General features: G+C 43.1%; 1 protein-coding gene across 1 annotated transcript; it reads right to left on the reverse strand.

Annotated features, from left to right (window-relative positions):
• Nucleotides 1–1,173: 1,173 nt before the first annotated feature.
• LOC310779410 (extracellular calcium-sensing receptor-like) lies at nt 1,174–10,234 on the reverse strand (the record flags this gene model as incomplete). Its single annotated transcript, XM_083639945.1, has 6 exons — nt 1,174–2,087; nt 7,855–7,978; nt 8,119–8,346; nt 8,454–9,251; nt 9,500–9,797; nt 10,002–10,234. The coding sequence occupies 6 exons, from the start codon at nt 10,232–10,234 to the stop codon at nt 1,174–1,176; spliced, it is 2,595 nt and encodes an 864-aa protein (XP_083496071.1).
• Nucleotides 10,235–17,294: the final 7,060 nt, after the last annotated feature.

Below are 17,294 nucleotides of genomic sequence, written 5' to 3' on the forward strand. Positions count from 1 at the left end.
TGTGATGTGTGTAGTTCTTCATATCTACTAGCCTCTTCATTTTGCTCTCAGAGTGCCCCAGATTAATGCATTTTCTTTTAAAATTTACAACATTTATTTATCCAGGCGGGGCCCAACCCCCCCTGGAGACCCCCCTACCGGAGTATTATTTACTTCTGGGTGGTGCAACCCCTGTTTGGAAGGTCTATAATCGCCTATGGAAAAGGCTATGGGGTTTTACAATGTGGATTTCGCTTAATGCATCAAATAAGGTCTGTGGTCAATAGAAGTTTATGAAACTGCGTCCTTTGTCTCAACACGATAATCTTCACAAACGAGGCCCATTTTTATGATCTTTGAAATGATTTCTGAAAATCGCATGAAAAAAATGCATTTACGCATCAAAAGTCATACAAGTTGTCCACGTTTGTGAAGATTATCGTGCTGACAAAAAGGCCGCAGTTTCATAAACCTTTGTTAACCACAGACATCATTTATGCATTTAAGCAAATTCACCATTCTAAAACCCCATAACCATTTCCCCATATGATCCAACATGGTGGTGATTGTTGGTTAAGCCAACAAAATATACATCATCCCTGCAGTAATCTATAGCTACTAACAGGGGCGCCGGAAGCAGGGGGACATGGGGACATTTTGTCCCCCTTAAAATTTGGTCCCCCTAAGCCCCAGGCATCTCTAGCTTAGAAAATAGCATTGCTGACAGGGAGGAGTTTGCAATAGAGCTGGCCTCCATTTTTAGCCACAGGGGGGCAGTGTACTGTATCAATGATTGGGATTAATAATAACTTTATAATAATAACTTTATTTGTATAGCACTTTTCAAAACAACTAGGCATCTCGTGCGCTCGATTCCTGGGCTCGCCCGCCCTGCAGCTCGCATACGCAGCTCAGCCGCTACGCGGCCTCGCCAATAGAGCAGGCGAGGCCATGCAGCAGCCCAGCTGCGGGTGAGGCCGCGAAACGGCTGAGCTGCGTATGCAAGCTGCAAGGCAGGCGAGCGAGCCTAGGAATTGAGCGCGCGTGGCGCGTGAGATGCCTAGTACTGTTAAAATGACCAATATCAATGACAGTCACCACAGCTAATTATAATAGTACCCTATTGCATTCATGAATTAAATGTGTTTTTATTGAAACAAGTTATTGTCATTCTATGCTTATTATATTCACTCGTCATGATGATTTTGATGGCATTTTACCCATCATGTTCTTTTTTGTGTTCTTTTCTGGCTTCAATAAGATTATGTAACATTTTGGAATAAAAATACAGATTAGCAGTGCAAAACTGGAGGCCAGAATTGCAAATATCTCCACAGCAACACTGAACTTCCCTGGAGAGCTGACATATGCAGGGATAAAGGTGATCCAGACCGCACAGAATATCAGCATGCTGAAGGTGATGAATTTGGCTTCATTGAAATTATCAGGAAGTTTCCGAGCCAAAAAAGCCAGAAAGAAACATAACATAGCCAGGACTCCTATATACCCCAACACAGCCCAGAAGCCTAAAGCTGAGCCTAATGCACATTCTAAGATGAGTTTGTCTTTAAAATGTTTAAAATTCTTGAAAGGAAAAGGAGGAGAGATAGTTAGCCAAAGTATGCAAATCAGGACCTGTATGAGAGTGAAAGCCAGAACACTGAGTCTCTGCTGAGCAGGGCCAAACCATTTCATGATATTACTCCCTGGAAGTGTAGCCCTGAAGGCCAGTAACACGACTATAGTTTTCCCCAGAACACAAGACATGCAGAGGACAAAGGTAATCCCAAATGCTGTGTGTCGCAGCATGCAGGACCACTCAGAGGGCCGGCCGATGAAGGTCAGAGAACACAGGAAACACAGGGACAGGGAGAAGAGCAGCAGGAAGCTCAGCTCAGAGTTGTTGGCCTTGACTATGGGGCTGTTCCTGTATCTGAAGAAGATGAAAGCCACCATAGCAGTCATGCCAGTTCCTAACAGGGACGCCGCCGCGAGCAGTGCTCCCATAATCTCTTCATATGATAGAAACTCTGTGTCCTTCTTTTCACAGTCATCTCTTTTCTCGTTTGACCAGAATTCAGGATGGCATCGCTCACAGGTGATGGAATCTACAGGTTAAAATCAAAACAGATATTAGATTTCCTGACTAGCTCCCTTATTTCCCCACAGTGGTGGCAGCAGGCCAGGTCGGCGTCAATTTTGTTTGCTTTTTTTTTATTATTAGTCTTAGCCCCGTGTCAAATGTCCTTAGTTTTCATCATATTTAGTCAACCTCATCCTGTTGTTATTTAGTCAAGTTTTAGTCGACTAAAAGTCTGAGTATTATAGTCTTATCTTAGTCAAAGAAAACCATAGCTATTGTTTCTTTAGAATTTCCAAGTTCAATGGAAAGATCGATTCATCTGTTATCATGGAATGGTATTTGGGTCCACTCACTATGCCGACAACCTGCAAAGCCGACAGCCCGGTAGGGTTAGGGGTTAGGGGTTAGGGGTTAGGGGTTAGGGCTGGAGCCCACCGTGCTGGAGCCGTGCAGGAGCTAAAGCCAGTCCACCGACATGCTGCACCGCTCAGCTCGCTCAGCTGGATCTGCTTGTGGGCTCTGCATTGCGGGTTGTCGGCATATAGTATACACGTTTGTATACTATATAGTATGCAGCCATAGTATTAACGTTTGTTACTGTTAATGCTAGAAGCACTGGCCGTGACACTTTTTTTTCCAATATTTTATTTTCACCTTTTTTGAACAACATACGTACAAGACAAACTCACAAGCTCAAGACACAAAAAAACGAATGAAAATAAAATATTATCAACATTCAGTATTACGTCGTGCTACGAGTCGCGTAAGGTGCTTATATGCATGTAAGAGGTATTGTGCCCGGAATCCCACACGGGGTCCATGAGAAACCAGCCAGGCGAATCACCCGTCCCCCCCAACCTCAACGAAGTAGGCTAGAAGCGGGTTCCAAATAGCAGAGAATTTCTTAAGTGAGTTGGACCTCAGGAACGTAAGTCTCTCCATTCGTATAACAGAGGTCAAATCCAATTGAACGGAGGGTGAAGAGGGGGACTTCCATTCCTTCTTGATGAGTTTCAGTTGTCCCCTGTGTCAGAGACTGTTGCACAGCTGTAGGGAAGTTCAGAGAAGACTCAGAGCAGCCGAAGATGGTGAGTTCTGCCTCCGGCTGAAGGGTTATTTTGTAGGGCTTGACACCTTTCACAGAGTGGTGATACAGTAGGGAAGATCTTGTGTAATTTCTGCTTAGTAGTGGAGACGGTGAGCAACTTTAAATTGGATCAGCTGGTGTCTGCTATTGACTGAGTAGAGTTGTACAACCGACAGACTCCTTCCCATATAATGTCAGATAAATCAGTACAGAGTTCCTCCTGCCATGCTTCTCTAATCCTCTCAGTAGAGGCCATGGTACAGTCATCAAACAGACACACACATCTTGAGATGAGGTGGAGTGAGGGCCCGGCAAAACATCGAAAAAAGCAGGTTCATTTGGGAGGGCTTCAAAGGTATGAATCTTCGATCGAACATAATTTCTGATTTGCAGGAATGTGAGCCAGTTCCTGCCAGGCAATTCAAACTTCCTTTTCAGAAGATCAAAGGATGCACAATTACAATTATATATTTAGCTCCGGGTCTAGTAGTTTGAAAATTTAACAAGGAACAAGGGATGAGGAGGACAGGGAAGGCATGAAGAGGAAATAAGGATAAGAGGAAAAATATGAAGCACTAAGCAAAAAGTATGAGAAAAGGCAAAGTGATAATAGCATCATTGAGGATGAGGAAGAAAGGAGAAGAGAAATGATGAAGGAGGACAATACTTTTTTTAATAAAAAAATTAAAAATAAAATCAGAATTTTTCTGCAACTCCGCAATTTTTGCCAGTTCCCGCAACTTTAGCTAAAAAATTCACATAAAATGTCACGAATTGCATTGCAAATTTTGAGAAAAGCCGCTGCAAAATCGAACATTTATGATCGCAATAATCACAAAAAAACTGGAGGAGAAATCCTGGAGGGACTGGCTGTTGGCCTTGATGAGTTATAACTTTAAAGTGTAACTAACCCCCAAAACACTTTTTTTCAGCTTTTAACCAATATATGACTTTGGGGGTGGTGTGTGAAGAATGCTGGTCAAAATTTTCACATTTGAGACCAAACTGTTGCCATTTTACCATTTGTATCATTTTTCAGCAGCGTAACTGGCATAAGTGCCCTCTATGGGTGGAACACTGCTTTTTTTGTGCCCTAAAATGAATGGGATATTTGATACGTCGTGACGTCACGATGAACCAAAGACTATGGGATTTCAAGATAGTTACTCCCCTACTCCCCCTGTACCCTTTCGGCTCCTCACAACTCCAAGCCTATTCCCATGATGTCACAAGCATTTTCCTACCAATATGGTGCTACAATACACACAGCTCATTGGCTGTTTGTGTCACTTGACCAGTTGTTGACACTAGAACCGCCACTGTGGTCAGTGGGACCGTTTTGATATTTTCAATGCATGTAACTCTATTTCAATAAAAGATATGACCCTGCCTGTCCATGACTTTTCCTAAATATGTGTTTTTTTTACTATCTATCTACGTTTTAAAGTTGTGTCATGAAAGGCAAGAGAGTAATAATAATTTAATCCTTGGAGCGCCATCGCGGTCACAGAGACCAGTGCAGTTTGTGAATGGAGAGTGTAGCCTATAGCGCAGCCAGTGCACTTGTCTCTCTCTCTCTCTCTCCCCCCCTCTGCCTGCAGCGCACGGAACCTTTCCCCTCTCTCTCGTCCTTTCTTTCTCTGTCGCTTCACTTTCGACGGGGAGGACTCGGAGAAGGCATGGTGAAGTGACACTCACCTCGCTCCGACTATAGCAGGCTACTCAGCTACTGCAGCCTCACTGACGCTGTGCCCCTGTCTGTGAAAAGCGTCCTGTCCAGTCGCACCTTCGCAAACAGATGCGGGATTCCCGCAATCCTGTATCCAATCTCAGACACTGATTGAGCAGAAAAATCGCACACCAGCTATTTCTGTCTGTGTTTGTTTGTTGTTGCTCCGTGAGGGTTACAGAGCGCCCCATGCAGGAGGCTGTTTCGCCAGCCGGGGTCTGGGAGGAGGGAGGGAGGGGGAGAATGCAGCCTGCAGCTCTGCGCTGAGAGGAAAACTTTTGCACAACTTTTAACAAGAATCACGAAAAGCCTCCAAACGAAAATTAAAAACGGATTTCATGGCGCGGTATATCGCAAGTTGGACGAGGGAATGACGTGGAGAAATCTCGCATTGTGTTACCCCAGAGCGGGGGGTTTGTCCTATTGTGCAGTGTGCTGCGGTAACGAGCCTCGCGTCACTATGCTCTTTTAGCGATAGATACAGACGCCACATACACATACATGCAGAAAAATAATTAATTTTCTAGTTCGCCACAGTTCGTACCAAATTGATATAACTTTCAACCATTTTGAGCAACGCTGTTTCCATACAGGCCACCAGCATTGGCTAGTTGTTGATATTTATAAAGATATTGCAGCTCTCATATAAATTATTTTCGAGGCGGTGGGAAAACTGTAATGGCGTCGATTTCCGAAAAAAATTCCTGAGCTGAGCACAGCCAAAGAGTATAGTATAGACAAAAGTATATGTCATTTCTTGTTTTTTTCCATAGGTTTTTTCAAATCACCGTTTTGTTACATATCTGGGGGGTAAGTCCCCCTTTAAGCTCCTGCAGTTTGTTACCAACTATATGTAAACTAACAGCCACTTTAAGAGAGAGTTCCCCAAACTTTTGAGTAGCCAGTCAGATTGAAAAAGTAGCCAGCTCATGTTCACGGCATTTGTTCCAGTGGTCCTTTTCCCAATTAATAAACAAACCTCAAATATGTATCCATGAGTGTGACAATTGAAATAATACAAATAAACATTCTTATAAGGCCCACTGCTCAATTGAATTATAAATAAAACAATATCCATATTGCAAAACACAGGCAATGTATATTTTTAAGAACAAAGAAAATACTAATAACTATGTTTCCTACAGGATTTGGAGAGATTGTGGTGGGTAGACCTTGCTTGGACCCTCTTGTGGGGTTCGGGGGGCCATGCCCCCTGTAAGAAAAATTTGTACATTTTAAACTAAAATGCATGAATCTGGTTCACTTTGAGAACCAATTTAAGAGGCTAGATCAGGGGTGGGCAATTATTTTTCATGGGGGGCCACATGAGAAACCCAGATTGTTGCTGGGGGCCGAACAAATATTGTCATGCCGTAACCCAGGAACTTTGATGATAGAGAGGACCACAAAAAAATGTCCTCGATACCAGAGGGCCAGATTTTGCTGGGTCGGGACATGCACGGGCCGACCCCCAAAATATTGACATGTTATTTTACTACAAATAATGCATTTTACCATCATTTCAAGTATACCAGCCAAGCAAGAATATTTCTAGTGCTTTACTGAACCTTAAAAAGGTTACATGTAGGTGCCAAAAAGCCATAAATTCACATCAAAGAACAAAGAAAAACAACAATTATAATTCAAGTGTGCAGCTGCAGCATTTATACAAAAAAAAAAAAAAAAGTACCACTCTTTTCAACTGAGCATGCAAATAATTAAAATAAGGGTGCAATGCGTGCTTTTGCACCCCTGTAAAACCGGGCCTGTCTAAAAACTAGACAGTCAGTCATGCACAGTTGAGCATGTCAAGAGCCACATTGACCCCCCCAAAAAAAGGCTTTGCAAGAGCCTCAATAAAAAAACCTGTCCATTTCCTCCTTTTATTTATGTATGTATGTATGTATGTATGTATGTATGTATGTATGTATTATGTATGTATGTATGTATGTATGTATGTATGTATGTATGTATGTATGTAATGTATGTATGGATGTATGGATGTATGTATGATTGATGGTGGTGGGTAGATAATGACTGAATTTTCATTTTTGGGAGAACATAAAGTTGTGGTGCTAGGCCAAGTGTGATCGTCTTTGTCATGCAAGGAATAGTGTATATTTGACTATAAGGATGGAGAATGTACACTACCTATTGATGTAGTTAATTGATTCAGACTTTTACACCAAATGTATGCTTGCAGGGGCGGACTGGGATCATAATTCAGGCCGGGCATTAGATACCAAGCAGGCCAGGCCGATACGGGCCGACATGCGTGCGGCAAAAAATTTGGGCCGTCTGAAGCCCAATTTGGGACGTTTGCAGCCCAATTTGGGCCGTTTTAAGCCCAATTTGAGTCGTTTGAAGCCAGATTTGGGCCGTTTGAAGCCCAATTTGGGTCGTTTGAAGCCAGATTTGGGCCGTTTGAAGCCCAATTAGGGCCGTTTGAAGCCCAATTTGGGCCGAGTCCAATTTTACAATGAGATGCACCCACTTTAACCCTGAAGTGTAATTATTACTTCAGACTAACTAATAAAGTAATAAAACCACTAGTAAACCAGTAGGCGGCGCCTGGCCTGCTGTTCAGTGAGTCTTTTTTTTTTGCAGGCCAGGCAAGGCCAGGCCAGGCCAGGCCACCGGGCATTTGCCCAACGTGCCCGATTATGCAGTCCACGCCTGTATGCTTGGATAGGTTCCAGCCTCCTGACCCTGAAACCCTGAATAATAACTAATTAGTTGTTCGTTATCTACAACTAATTTACACGTTTTTGCTACTCAGCCATGTTCTATAAATCAGAACAAGACTTCACAGTACTCCCAAATTTCATATTCAAATGCACCGATGATTAACTACATTTTTACCTTGAAGTGTACTGCATATAAACATATAAATACTGCTATTATATTTGAATATTTATTTGCTGATATTGAATTTACAGGCGTTATCCTCTGATCCATTAAATAATACTAGAGTACCTGTGGTGTTACTGACTTCTCCCTCAGCACATGGTATACAGTCATAGCAGCAGACCGGCTTTCCTCTCTGGAGGACCTTACGGGTTCCTGGGGGACAGCTCTCACTGCACACTGACACAGGCACCTGCATGAACAAACAAGCACTATGAGATACACTTTGATATGCTGTTGTCTTTACAAGTTACCATTTGGAATTCTGATCAAATCGACATTAGAATGCAATAATCTCCTAAGAATCCATCAATGATCATATATGGTATTAACCTGCTCTGAGTTCTGTGCCCAAATTAAGGACTTAGTGTGCAGATTTAGCTGTTTTTCTGCAGGTAAAGATGCGTCGTAAAGACCAACGACGACAAACTCCACATTGCCATTTTCGTCCGGCTGCCAGTTTATGATTTCATACTTTGCTGCTGGGTCTCCGTTCTCATCAAAGTAAACGTCCTCCCCCTCCTTTGTCTTGAACTGAACCTTTTTTATGTGCTGCAAAATCTAAGCAGATAGATAATACTTTACTTATTCCATTCAATGTAAACCACCTCATTCTTGCTCTGCAGAATGATGGACATGCAACAATGTAATAAACAATACCAACTCACTGTGAATGGATCTGGCTGTACCTTATTGTCACACATTTCTTTACAGCCAAGAATACTATGTAGAGCATGAGCCACAGCATACACTCCTTTATAGACATTGGCGAAGTAGGGCATGTTTGACATATCAGTGAAAATGTTTTGCTGCCCTGACAGATCTTCAGAGCCTGTACAGTATCTCTGATTCCCCTCTGAGCCCTTCATCTGCTTGAACCTACAATCAAAGATTGTCTCCCAGAATTCTGTGAACAATTCATTATCAGTAGATGAATTGAGTGACTTTAAATCCAAGATGAACTCTCTCATGCCTGTAACATGGGCCTTGGGCATGGTCAGCCCTGTAGCACCATCCAGGATGTGGTGTCCATTCATAGTTGCAAAGTAAGGGGTAATGATCCAGGCCTCAGTGCCGACCCACTGGTACCCAGTCAGGTTGTGGTTGGCCATCTCATGTATTAGTATTTCCAAATCAGGGGCGACGAGGAAAGTGACAATCACCTTGGAAGTGGAAGCCTTGATCATTTCAATTATTGCCTGTATTTTTTCTGGTGGATCTGTTCTAAAGATGGATACAGAGTACTCTAGACAGATGCCCAGCTTTTGGGCCGTCTCTGTGAATATGGCCATGCCATTATTGCCATAATCATTATTGCTCCTAATTGCCCCGACCCAAGTCCAGTCAAAGTGCTTTACCAACTGGGCCAGACCTCTACTCTGGTGGAAGTCACTGGGTATTGTTCTGAGGAAGGATGGGTACCGGACTTTGTCACTGAGACAAGCACAGGTGGCCCAGTGGCTGATCTAGGGAGTAGAAAGGAATGAGATTCACAAGATGAGGATGCAAATTCTAAAACAATGTACACAAAACTCAGAGCACATTAGCATTAATCATCTTAAAACTGCTTTTACTGTGAGCAGTCGGACAAATTGCAGAATAATAATTATTGTATTATTGAGGAAATAAAACGAAATGAATTGATCAAACTGTGGCCAAGGTCCATTACAGTACATGTTATACATTAGGTGAAGGGGGGGGGGAAACTACCCACCAATGGGATGTGAAAAGGTCCAATGACAGTGGATACAGCCATGGAAGGAGAGGAGGAGTCCGGTCCTATAATGGCCAGCACTTGGGCCGGTCTGGTGCAGGGTGCCTTGGAGGCTGTGGATATATCCTCATTACCATTAGCCAAGGCCAGTGCCACCCTTATTCCTCTTGCACTGTTGCTACATCCATCATATATCGTGTAGCCCAGAAAGATGCCAGGCAGCAAGTCTGTGCTGTTGTTAATCTCCTCAATGGCAAAGAGCATAGCCTGAGCAACCTGGAAACCTGAGAAAACCAGCCTTGACACAGGCAGTTAAACATTGTTGGTGTTACTGTATACCCAGTATGTCCTTGAAATGAAACAAAAGTGAAACTATATCAGTAAATATTTCTTATTTCACAACTCAGTGTGATAACATTTTTTAATACATTTTTTATATCTACCCAGCTCTTCTAATCTTCTATCTTACTTATGTCAAGCAGCTTGCTACAGTGTGATTTACCTTGTGCACTGTAGTGGTGGTGGTCTGTACATGTAGGTGTCATGTCTGTCTTTCCAGCTGCTGTGGAAAGGGAAGAGTCCACCCAAAATAATGTCTCCATTCTTAGACAGCTGGGGGATCTCCAGCTCCCCTATCAGCCGACACACCGGCTCCTCTGCCCCAGAGAGAGATGCCATCAGTAGCAACTGCAGAAGGGCCCAACCCTGCTCTGTCCACCTTTGGGTGGACATCATACTAAAGACTGTTTACACACCAAGAGCGATGCAAATACACAGCACGAAAATGCAATGCAAATTTTGACCCACCTGTCAATCACAGCAACAGATGTGTTCACGTTGAAAGTGAATATCTGACAAATTTACCCTTGTCTGGGGAAAAAAGAAACATTCACTGATATAGGTTCAAAAAATCTTATTGACGGGCAACAATTAATCGCACTATGAAAAAACCAACAGTGCGTGCGTAAGGACCTTAAGAGATAAACTGCAGGGCAGCAGCAGGTGCACCCTAAAAGGAGCAGATCAGAGCTTGCATCTGTATTTATAGATATTAAAGCATCACACATAGTAATAAACAGTGACGTTAGGGTTCCACAGGGAGGACAGGACCGAGGAGGGAGGTGCCAAACTTGAAAGTTCTTAATGGGTTTTTGCTGGAACTTATGATTTGTAGCCTATTCAGTCACATAACATTGTGGTGTTTTTCCATTCTATTTGAACATCTGACGTGGCCTTTTTCACCTCGCTCTGTCCCCGCCCTCACAAATCACAAGTCCCCACCACAGTCACATGTAGCAGAGGACACTCTCCGCCAGTGCTGTGGGTTTCATAATAACGCCTCATGGTTGCTTCGACATGGCCTGTAGCTTGGAGGGGATTCAGCAAGGACGTTGGACTGAGTGATTGGTTCTGGAAATATGTGTCCGTTTTATTCCAGCTCCTTGGTTGTAACATTACATTACATCTATGAACTAGTAGTTAGCTAGCGCTAGCTGCATTAGCAACATGGTCATAGTGTGTCTAACTCTAAACTGTCTAAAATCATTATACCAAATACTATAAATCCACACATTTACACTAAAATAATCTACGCTAACAGCACAATAGTTATAACAACCCAACTCAATCACTGACTATAGGTCAACTGTAGAACGTTACATCTGGAGACCCTTTTCACAGCAACCTTTGGTGATAAATAAGGAAGTCAACGCAACATCAACATGGTTGGTTGCTGTGAAAAGGGCCAACAAGTTGTGGTTGCTTTGGTGCTGTGAGGGGCGGTCTTGATGAACATGAACCGGAGATCAGCCTCTTGGTAGACCCAACTGCGAAAGTGGGTTTCAACCCCTAGAGGGCACTCTTACTGCATGACAATTATAGTGTAGAATTCTTGAGTGTAAAACAGTTTACTTACTGTGGAGATTTTGCCCAGAATCCTTCAGCAACACCACTCAAAAGCCATACTTTGGTTTAAAGCTGGGACAAATGTATTTTAGGGTTTAGTTACGCTTTTAACTGAAATATCCCACAACTGTATTTCATAACATTCATATTGCAAAATATATTTCAACTGTTACTATACAGCAGTGGTGGCTCCTGAGCTTGAAAGCAAGGGAGGTTACGCTCGCCAGCGAAAAAAGATTTGGGCTTTTTTTTTTCTTTTCTTTTGCCGTTTTAAGACAGATTTAGAGGAATATCTCAGTTTAATTTAGCATTAGGATTAGACTGTTGTGATGTCATTATTCAGTTTTAACCATCAAGTCAAGTCAAGTCAAGTCAAGTCAAGTTTATTTGTATAGCACATTTCATACACAGTGGCAATTCAAAGTGCTTCACATAAAATGGTTGACAGGAAAAGAAAAGAAAAGAAGAGAGTAAAACGGACATTTAAAAGCATCACAACAAAACTTTAAAAAAAGAGTATAAAAAGTGCATTAAGCAACTTCATTAAGCACACAGGAAAATAAACGAAAAGAAGAAATAAAATGGACATTTAACACTTTCAGTGCCACGGCCCTTGGGCAAAAGGTTGCTTGCTGTGCCACATAGGCCGCAATGCATTTTAAAACAGTCATATAATTTCTTTAATAATTACTATGTAAACACTGAACACGCACAAATAACGATGAGACTCTCTTCTATCACCTGCAAAAAAAAGTTTATTGATCCCATTTTCCGTTCTTTAGTTATGAGCCGGAGAAGATAGCTTGATTGAACGAAAAAAAGAGCTTTTTTCCTACGAGCTGAGATAATGAGCCTTTTGTGAAATTAAACATTTCAAGCACATCACTGACTCTGAAGCTAATTTTCTGATGTAGTCACACCTCAAAAATAATTTCCTTCAATAAAACAGTGAAGGCAAGGGAATTTTGTTTGGAAGAATAATATTTTTAGCTGAAACCAGCAGCGCTGGCGCCTGCATGCGCTGCTGGTTGCAGCTTCTTGCTGATCTTTTGCTGCTGGTGGGCATCGGATATTCTGGCTTGCGTTTGCCAACCCTGTCCTGCTGTCTGGGTCTGTGTTGTGTACTTGGCTCTGCGTGCCCACCTCCCCCCCTCCTCCTCCCCCCCCCCCCCCCGTTGTGGGAGGAGTATCTCTCTGCTCTGCTGTTTTCTCGTTTTCTCTGCCTGTGCTCAGCACTGAAAAAGTCTGCTAGATCCTGCTTTTTTACAGCCGCGTGTACCAGCTCCCATGCTTCGAGTTGAGAATAATAACAAATCCACGGCTGATCATGTGTTGCAGCGGACACGGAGGCTGTTGCAGCGGACATCGAGGTGCTCAATTGTGATAGCAGATTGGCTGCTGCAGGGGCACAGCTAAACGTTGCTTCAATGAAGCCGCTGCATACGGACGGATGCGATGCGATTTCCTTCCCCCCAATGACTTCTTCTGTGTGTTTCACTCCACGTTCTCTCATCTGGAGAGCGCTGTCGCCACCTAAGGGTTCTGTAAAATAGGTTAGACACATTCAATACCTCTGAATATTGTAAGAGGCGATGTAAGAGGCATAGATCGACACCCCCCCGTCAAAAAAAAAAAATCGAGTTATGACGCCATTTGGCGTCGCTGGCACTGTACGGTAAATTTCTAATGACGCCATATGGCGTCGCTGGCACTGAATGTGTTAAAAGCATCACAACAAAACTTAAAAAAAAGAGTATAAAAAGTGCAATAGGCAACAGGCGCGGCAGTTGCAGAAAGAGCTAACTTACTCATTGGGTTTGCATAGTAGCTGTCAGCAGTTAAAAGCGACGGTAAACATAAAAGTCTTTAGTCTATTTTTAAAAGTAAGTAAGGTTGGGGCAGATCTGAGGTCTTCAGGCAATTTGTTCCAGCTAGCAGAAGCATAGTGGGTAAATGCAGCCTTCCCATGATTTGATTTGATCCTAGGGACAGTTAATAAGCTGGACCCTGTTGACCTAAGAGTTCTAGACGGTTCGTAGCGTGGGCGCAATTCAGCTATGTATTTTGGGCCTAGGCCATTAAGTGATTTATAGACTAATAATCAATAATTGTTCCTTTTCTCATTATTTCATTTCTCATTTATTTTGAGATTTTTGTCAATTATTTGTGCTGTTATGGTTATTATTAGCTTAGTTACTCACTTCTACACTATCTTAGATTGTGTTACTTATGGATGGAATTATAGTGAAAATAGATTAGGCTATCCCCCATTTTTGCTGGGGACCCCCCTTTGAAAACCACTGGCTTATAGGCAGAGTTGGGGTCCGTTACTCAAAAAAGTAATATATTACACATTACACATTACTTTCAAAAAAAGTAATGCCTTACTTTACTTGATTACTCCCTGGAGAAAGTAATTCGTTACACTACTCGTTACATTACTTTTGCGTTACTCCGTAACATCGCCTGAGATGCATTGTCACGTAATTTGCCAGTTAACAATACAACATTAATCCTTACATATATGCCCATATATTAGCACAAATCTCTATTGTAATAAGGTAGGTTGCAAAACTTTTCCTGTCTGATGGTGGCTGTCCATCAGACATCTGTCCATCCTGCCATCTGTATTTTGCTCAATATGTTTCTGAAAAATGGCGATTTCATTCTATTGTTGAAACTGGCAACATTTCCCCTATAGTCAGGGATCCAGTCACCCAAAATTTGAGAGGACCTGACATGGCATGCTATACTTTTTGTTTGTGTTTTATCTATTAATTTGGACATTAAGGTCCACTGAATGAGAGGTCTGCTCTGCCGGAAACCTCGCGAAAAAAAGTTGTGGCCATTTTTGGATATAAAGCCTTTATTTTTTGACCGAAAAATGTGAAAGACGTTTTTTTCCTCAAAGTCCTCTGTGGGTTGCATAGGCTGTCAATAAATTCATCCCAGGTACACAGAACATGTGTGTTGACAACACCAAGTTAAGAAATACACTTACAAAACCTTTCCAAATGATTTATAGCCATTTTCTATTACAAAAAAGCACTCGTTTTTTGGATTTTCTCCATTATTTTCATGTTTACTTTGTTAGTAAGCAATTATATCCTGAAATATGACATCAGCCAATGTGTCATTCTGTTCAGCAGATATTATAATCATTCCACACTAAAGATGATTAAAATCAACCCAAAATCAATGGATCTGTGGTGATTTTATTACCTTTATGCTCGAAATTCCTCGAGACATGTTTTTAGTTTTAACAAAACCCTGTACCCCAAAGACAATACTTGTAACACAAGAAATTCAAAACAACAAAATGATTTTAATCACAAAATGTACACTGGATGACAAGCCAACAAAACAATTATTGTTATACAGCTTAATTTGGATAGATTGTGACCAGTATCTAGAAAACATTAAATTAAACATTAGCTGAACAAAATTATTGAACACAACACATTAAAAAAAGAAAGAAAAAAGACAACAAGGTCTATAATATAACAAAATTAACTTTGCAATGAACAAAATAACTCAATCACTGTCACTGTCTTCAAGTGTGAGAAATAACTCAATCACTGTCACTGTCTTCAAGTGTGAGTTCAATCGTTGAACATTTGTTGGGGTCCCCAGTGCAGAGACATGCGATGACACACTTGACATTGGCTCTCACACAAGAGCATCCTCGGGCACACATGCTTTTCTTGCAGTGACAGTATTTGGTGTGTTTGAATTCTGCAGGTTTTGCCTCCTTCAGCATCATGGTTGCCATCAGCTTACCACTGACAAGCTCTCTGCCGAAGTCAGTGGCAACAGGGTAGTAGGTTGGTTGAGACATGTGTGCTCGCTTGCATACAGCCAACTGATGCAGGCAGGGCTCGGCGAAGGTGTAACTGGAACGAAGGCATCTTCGGTAGGTGGAAGGCAACGCATGTCTCCTTTGATATTGCCAAAGAGATGGGCTCGCAGTGCATCCAAATTACCACTGAAGTCACTCCTCTTATACAGTGACACCATGTACCGCCCAGCCGCTGTCACAACATCTTCTTTAACATCCAGGCTTTCCCCAGGGTTACCGTATCTGCACAGGGGCAGAAGGTCTTCCAGGTGATCAACGGCAGTTTTGTAGGCGTGCTTTTTTCCTCTTGTGTAGAGCTAGCTGTAGAGATAGCTCACTGTGTCACAGCACAAGCTCGAGGATCTGGGACTAAACACAGCAATGTGTGACTGGATCCTGGACTTTCTGACAGACCGCCGCCAGGTGGTGAGAGTGGGCAACCTCACCTCCCCACTGACCATCAGCATAGGAGTGCCCCAGGGATGCGTCTCCAGCCCCTTCTGGTATGACCTCTACACCCACGACTGCGTGGCGACTCAAACCTCGAACACCATCGTGAAGTTTGCAGATGACACAGCGGTCGTGGGGCTGATCTCCAGGAGCGACGAGACGGCCTACAGAAAGGAGGTGGAGGCCCTGGAACAATGGTGCCAGGACAACCACCTCTATCTAAATGTCTCCAAGACCAAGGAGATCATTGTAGACTACAGGAGGGGGGGGGGCGCACACCCCCCAATCACCATCAATGGCACAGTGGTGGAAAAGGTGGACAGCTTCAAGTACCTGGGAGTCAACATCCACCAGGACCTGACATGGGCCAGCCACACCGACACTGTTGTCAAAAAGGCCCAACAGCGACTACACAGACTCAGACACCTGAAGAAATTTGGGCTAAGGCCAAAAATCCTCAGGGACTTCTACAGAGGCACCATTGAAAGCCTGCTGACTGGCTGCTTCACCACCTGGTACGGGAACTGTACCACCATGGACCGCAGGGCACTAAGAAGAGTGAGGCGCGCAGCCCAGCACGTAACAGGATGTGAGCTGCCAGAACTGCAGGAACTGTACAATCAGCGGTGCCTCAGGAGGTCCCTGAAGATCATCAAGGACACATACCACCCCCACAACAGCATGTTCTCCCTGTTACCCTCAGGGAGGAGATACAGGGTCCCAAAAGCACGAACAAATCGCCTGAGGGACAGTTTCTTCCCGCAGGCCACGAGACTCCTTAACACACACAAATAAACAATCATGTAGCAGCTGCTACCATTACATATGATAATCATGCCTATGTTATTTGCAGCTGTGCAAACAGAATGTTTAATTATGTTTTAAGGTGTCTACGCTAGAAAAGAAAAGGAAAAGTTTACTGTTATTGCTTGTTGTTCTCTTGTTTTACTGCATCTATATGCCCTGTTTTTGCACTTTTATACTGTTATTTGCACTATGTTGTAACGGAGCCTACAGCACAAGAATTTCACACGTGATACTTGTACTACGGAGTGACAATAAAAATCTTGAATCTTGAATCTTGAATCCAGTCAGTATGTAGGTGCTGAGGAGCATGGAGGAAATATCTGCAGCTTGAACATCATAGTTCACTGCCAGGGCGTCTGCGATTGCATCTTCTTTACCCACAGCTCCTGCAGGCCATCCCATGTAATTTTCCGTGATCCTGGTCGCACTGTTCTGTTAAAAGCAGATTGTCAGGTTGAGCTTCCAGAACTATCCTGTGAGAAGCATGACGAGGCAGATACCAGGATGTTTGCCCACATTGCTGTCATCAATAAATGTCCGCCACGGGAGCTATCAAGAAATTGTGTTGCGAGCCCTTTTTTCGTTTATTGCCCACATTGCTGGAAGCTTACTAAGCGAGTTTCAGGAGCAGGACCACGCAATCAATCAGGCCTTCACAAGCCACGCCTCCCCAGGTGAACCTAACCTCCTATATAACCTCACCTGGCCCGTTGTCTCCTCTTGGCTCTCGCTTCTGCGCTCGTGCACGCAAACGATTACCGCAACCACAGTAATCTCGCACGCCACGCCGAACGT

The sequence above is a fragment of the Poromitra crassiceps genome (assembly GCF_964638095.1).
Source record: "Poromitra crassiceps genome assembly, chromosome: 7".
Taxonomy (NCBI): Eukaryota; Metazoa; Chordata; class Actinopteri; order Beryciformes; family Melamphaidae; genus Poromitra; species Poromitra crassiceps.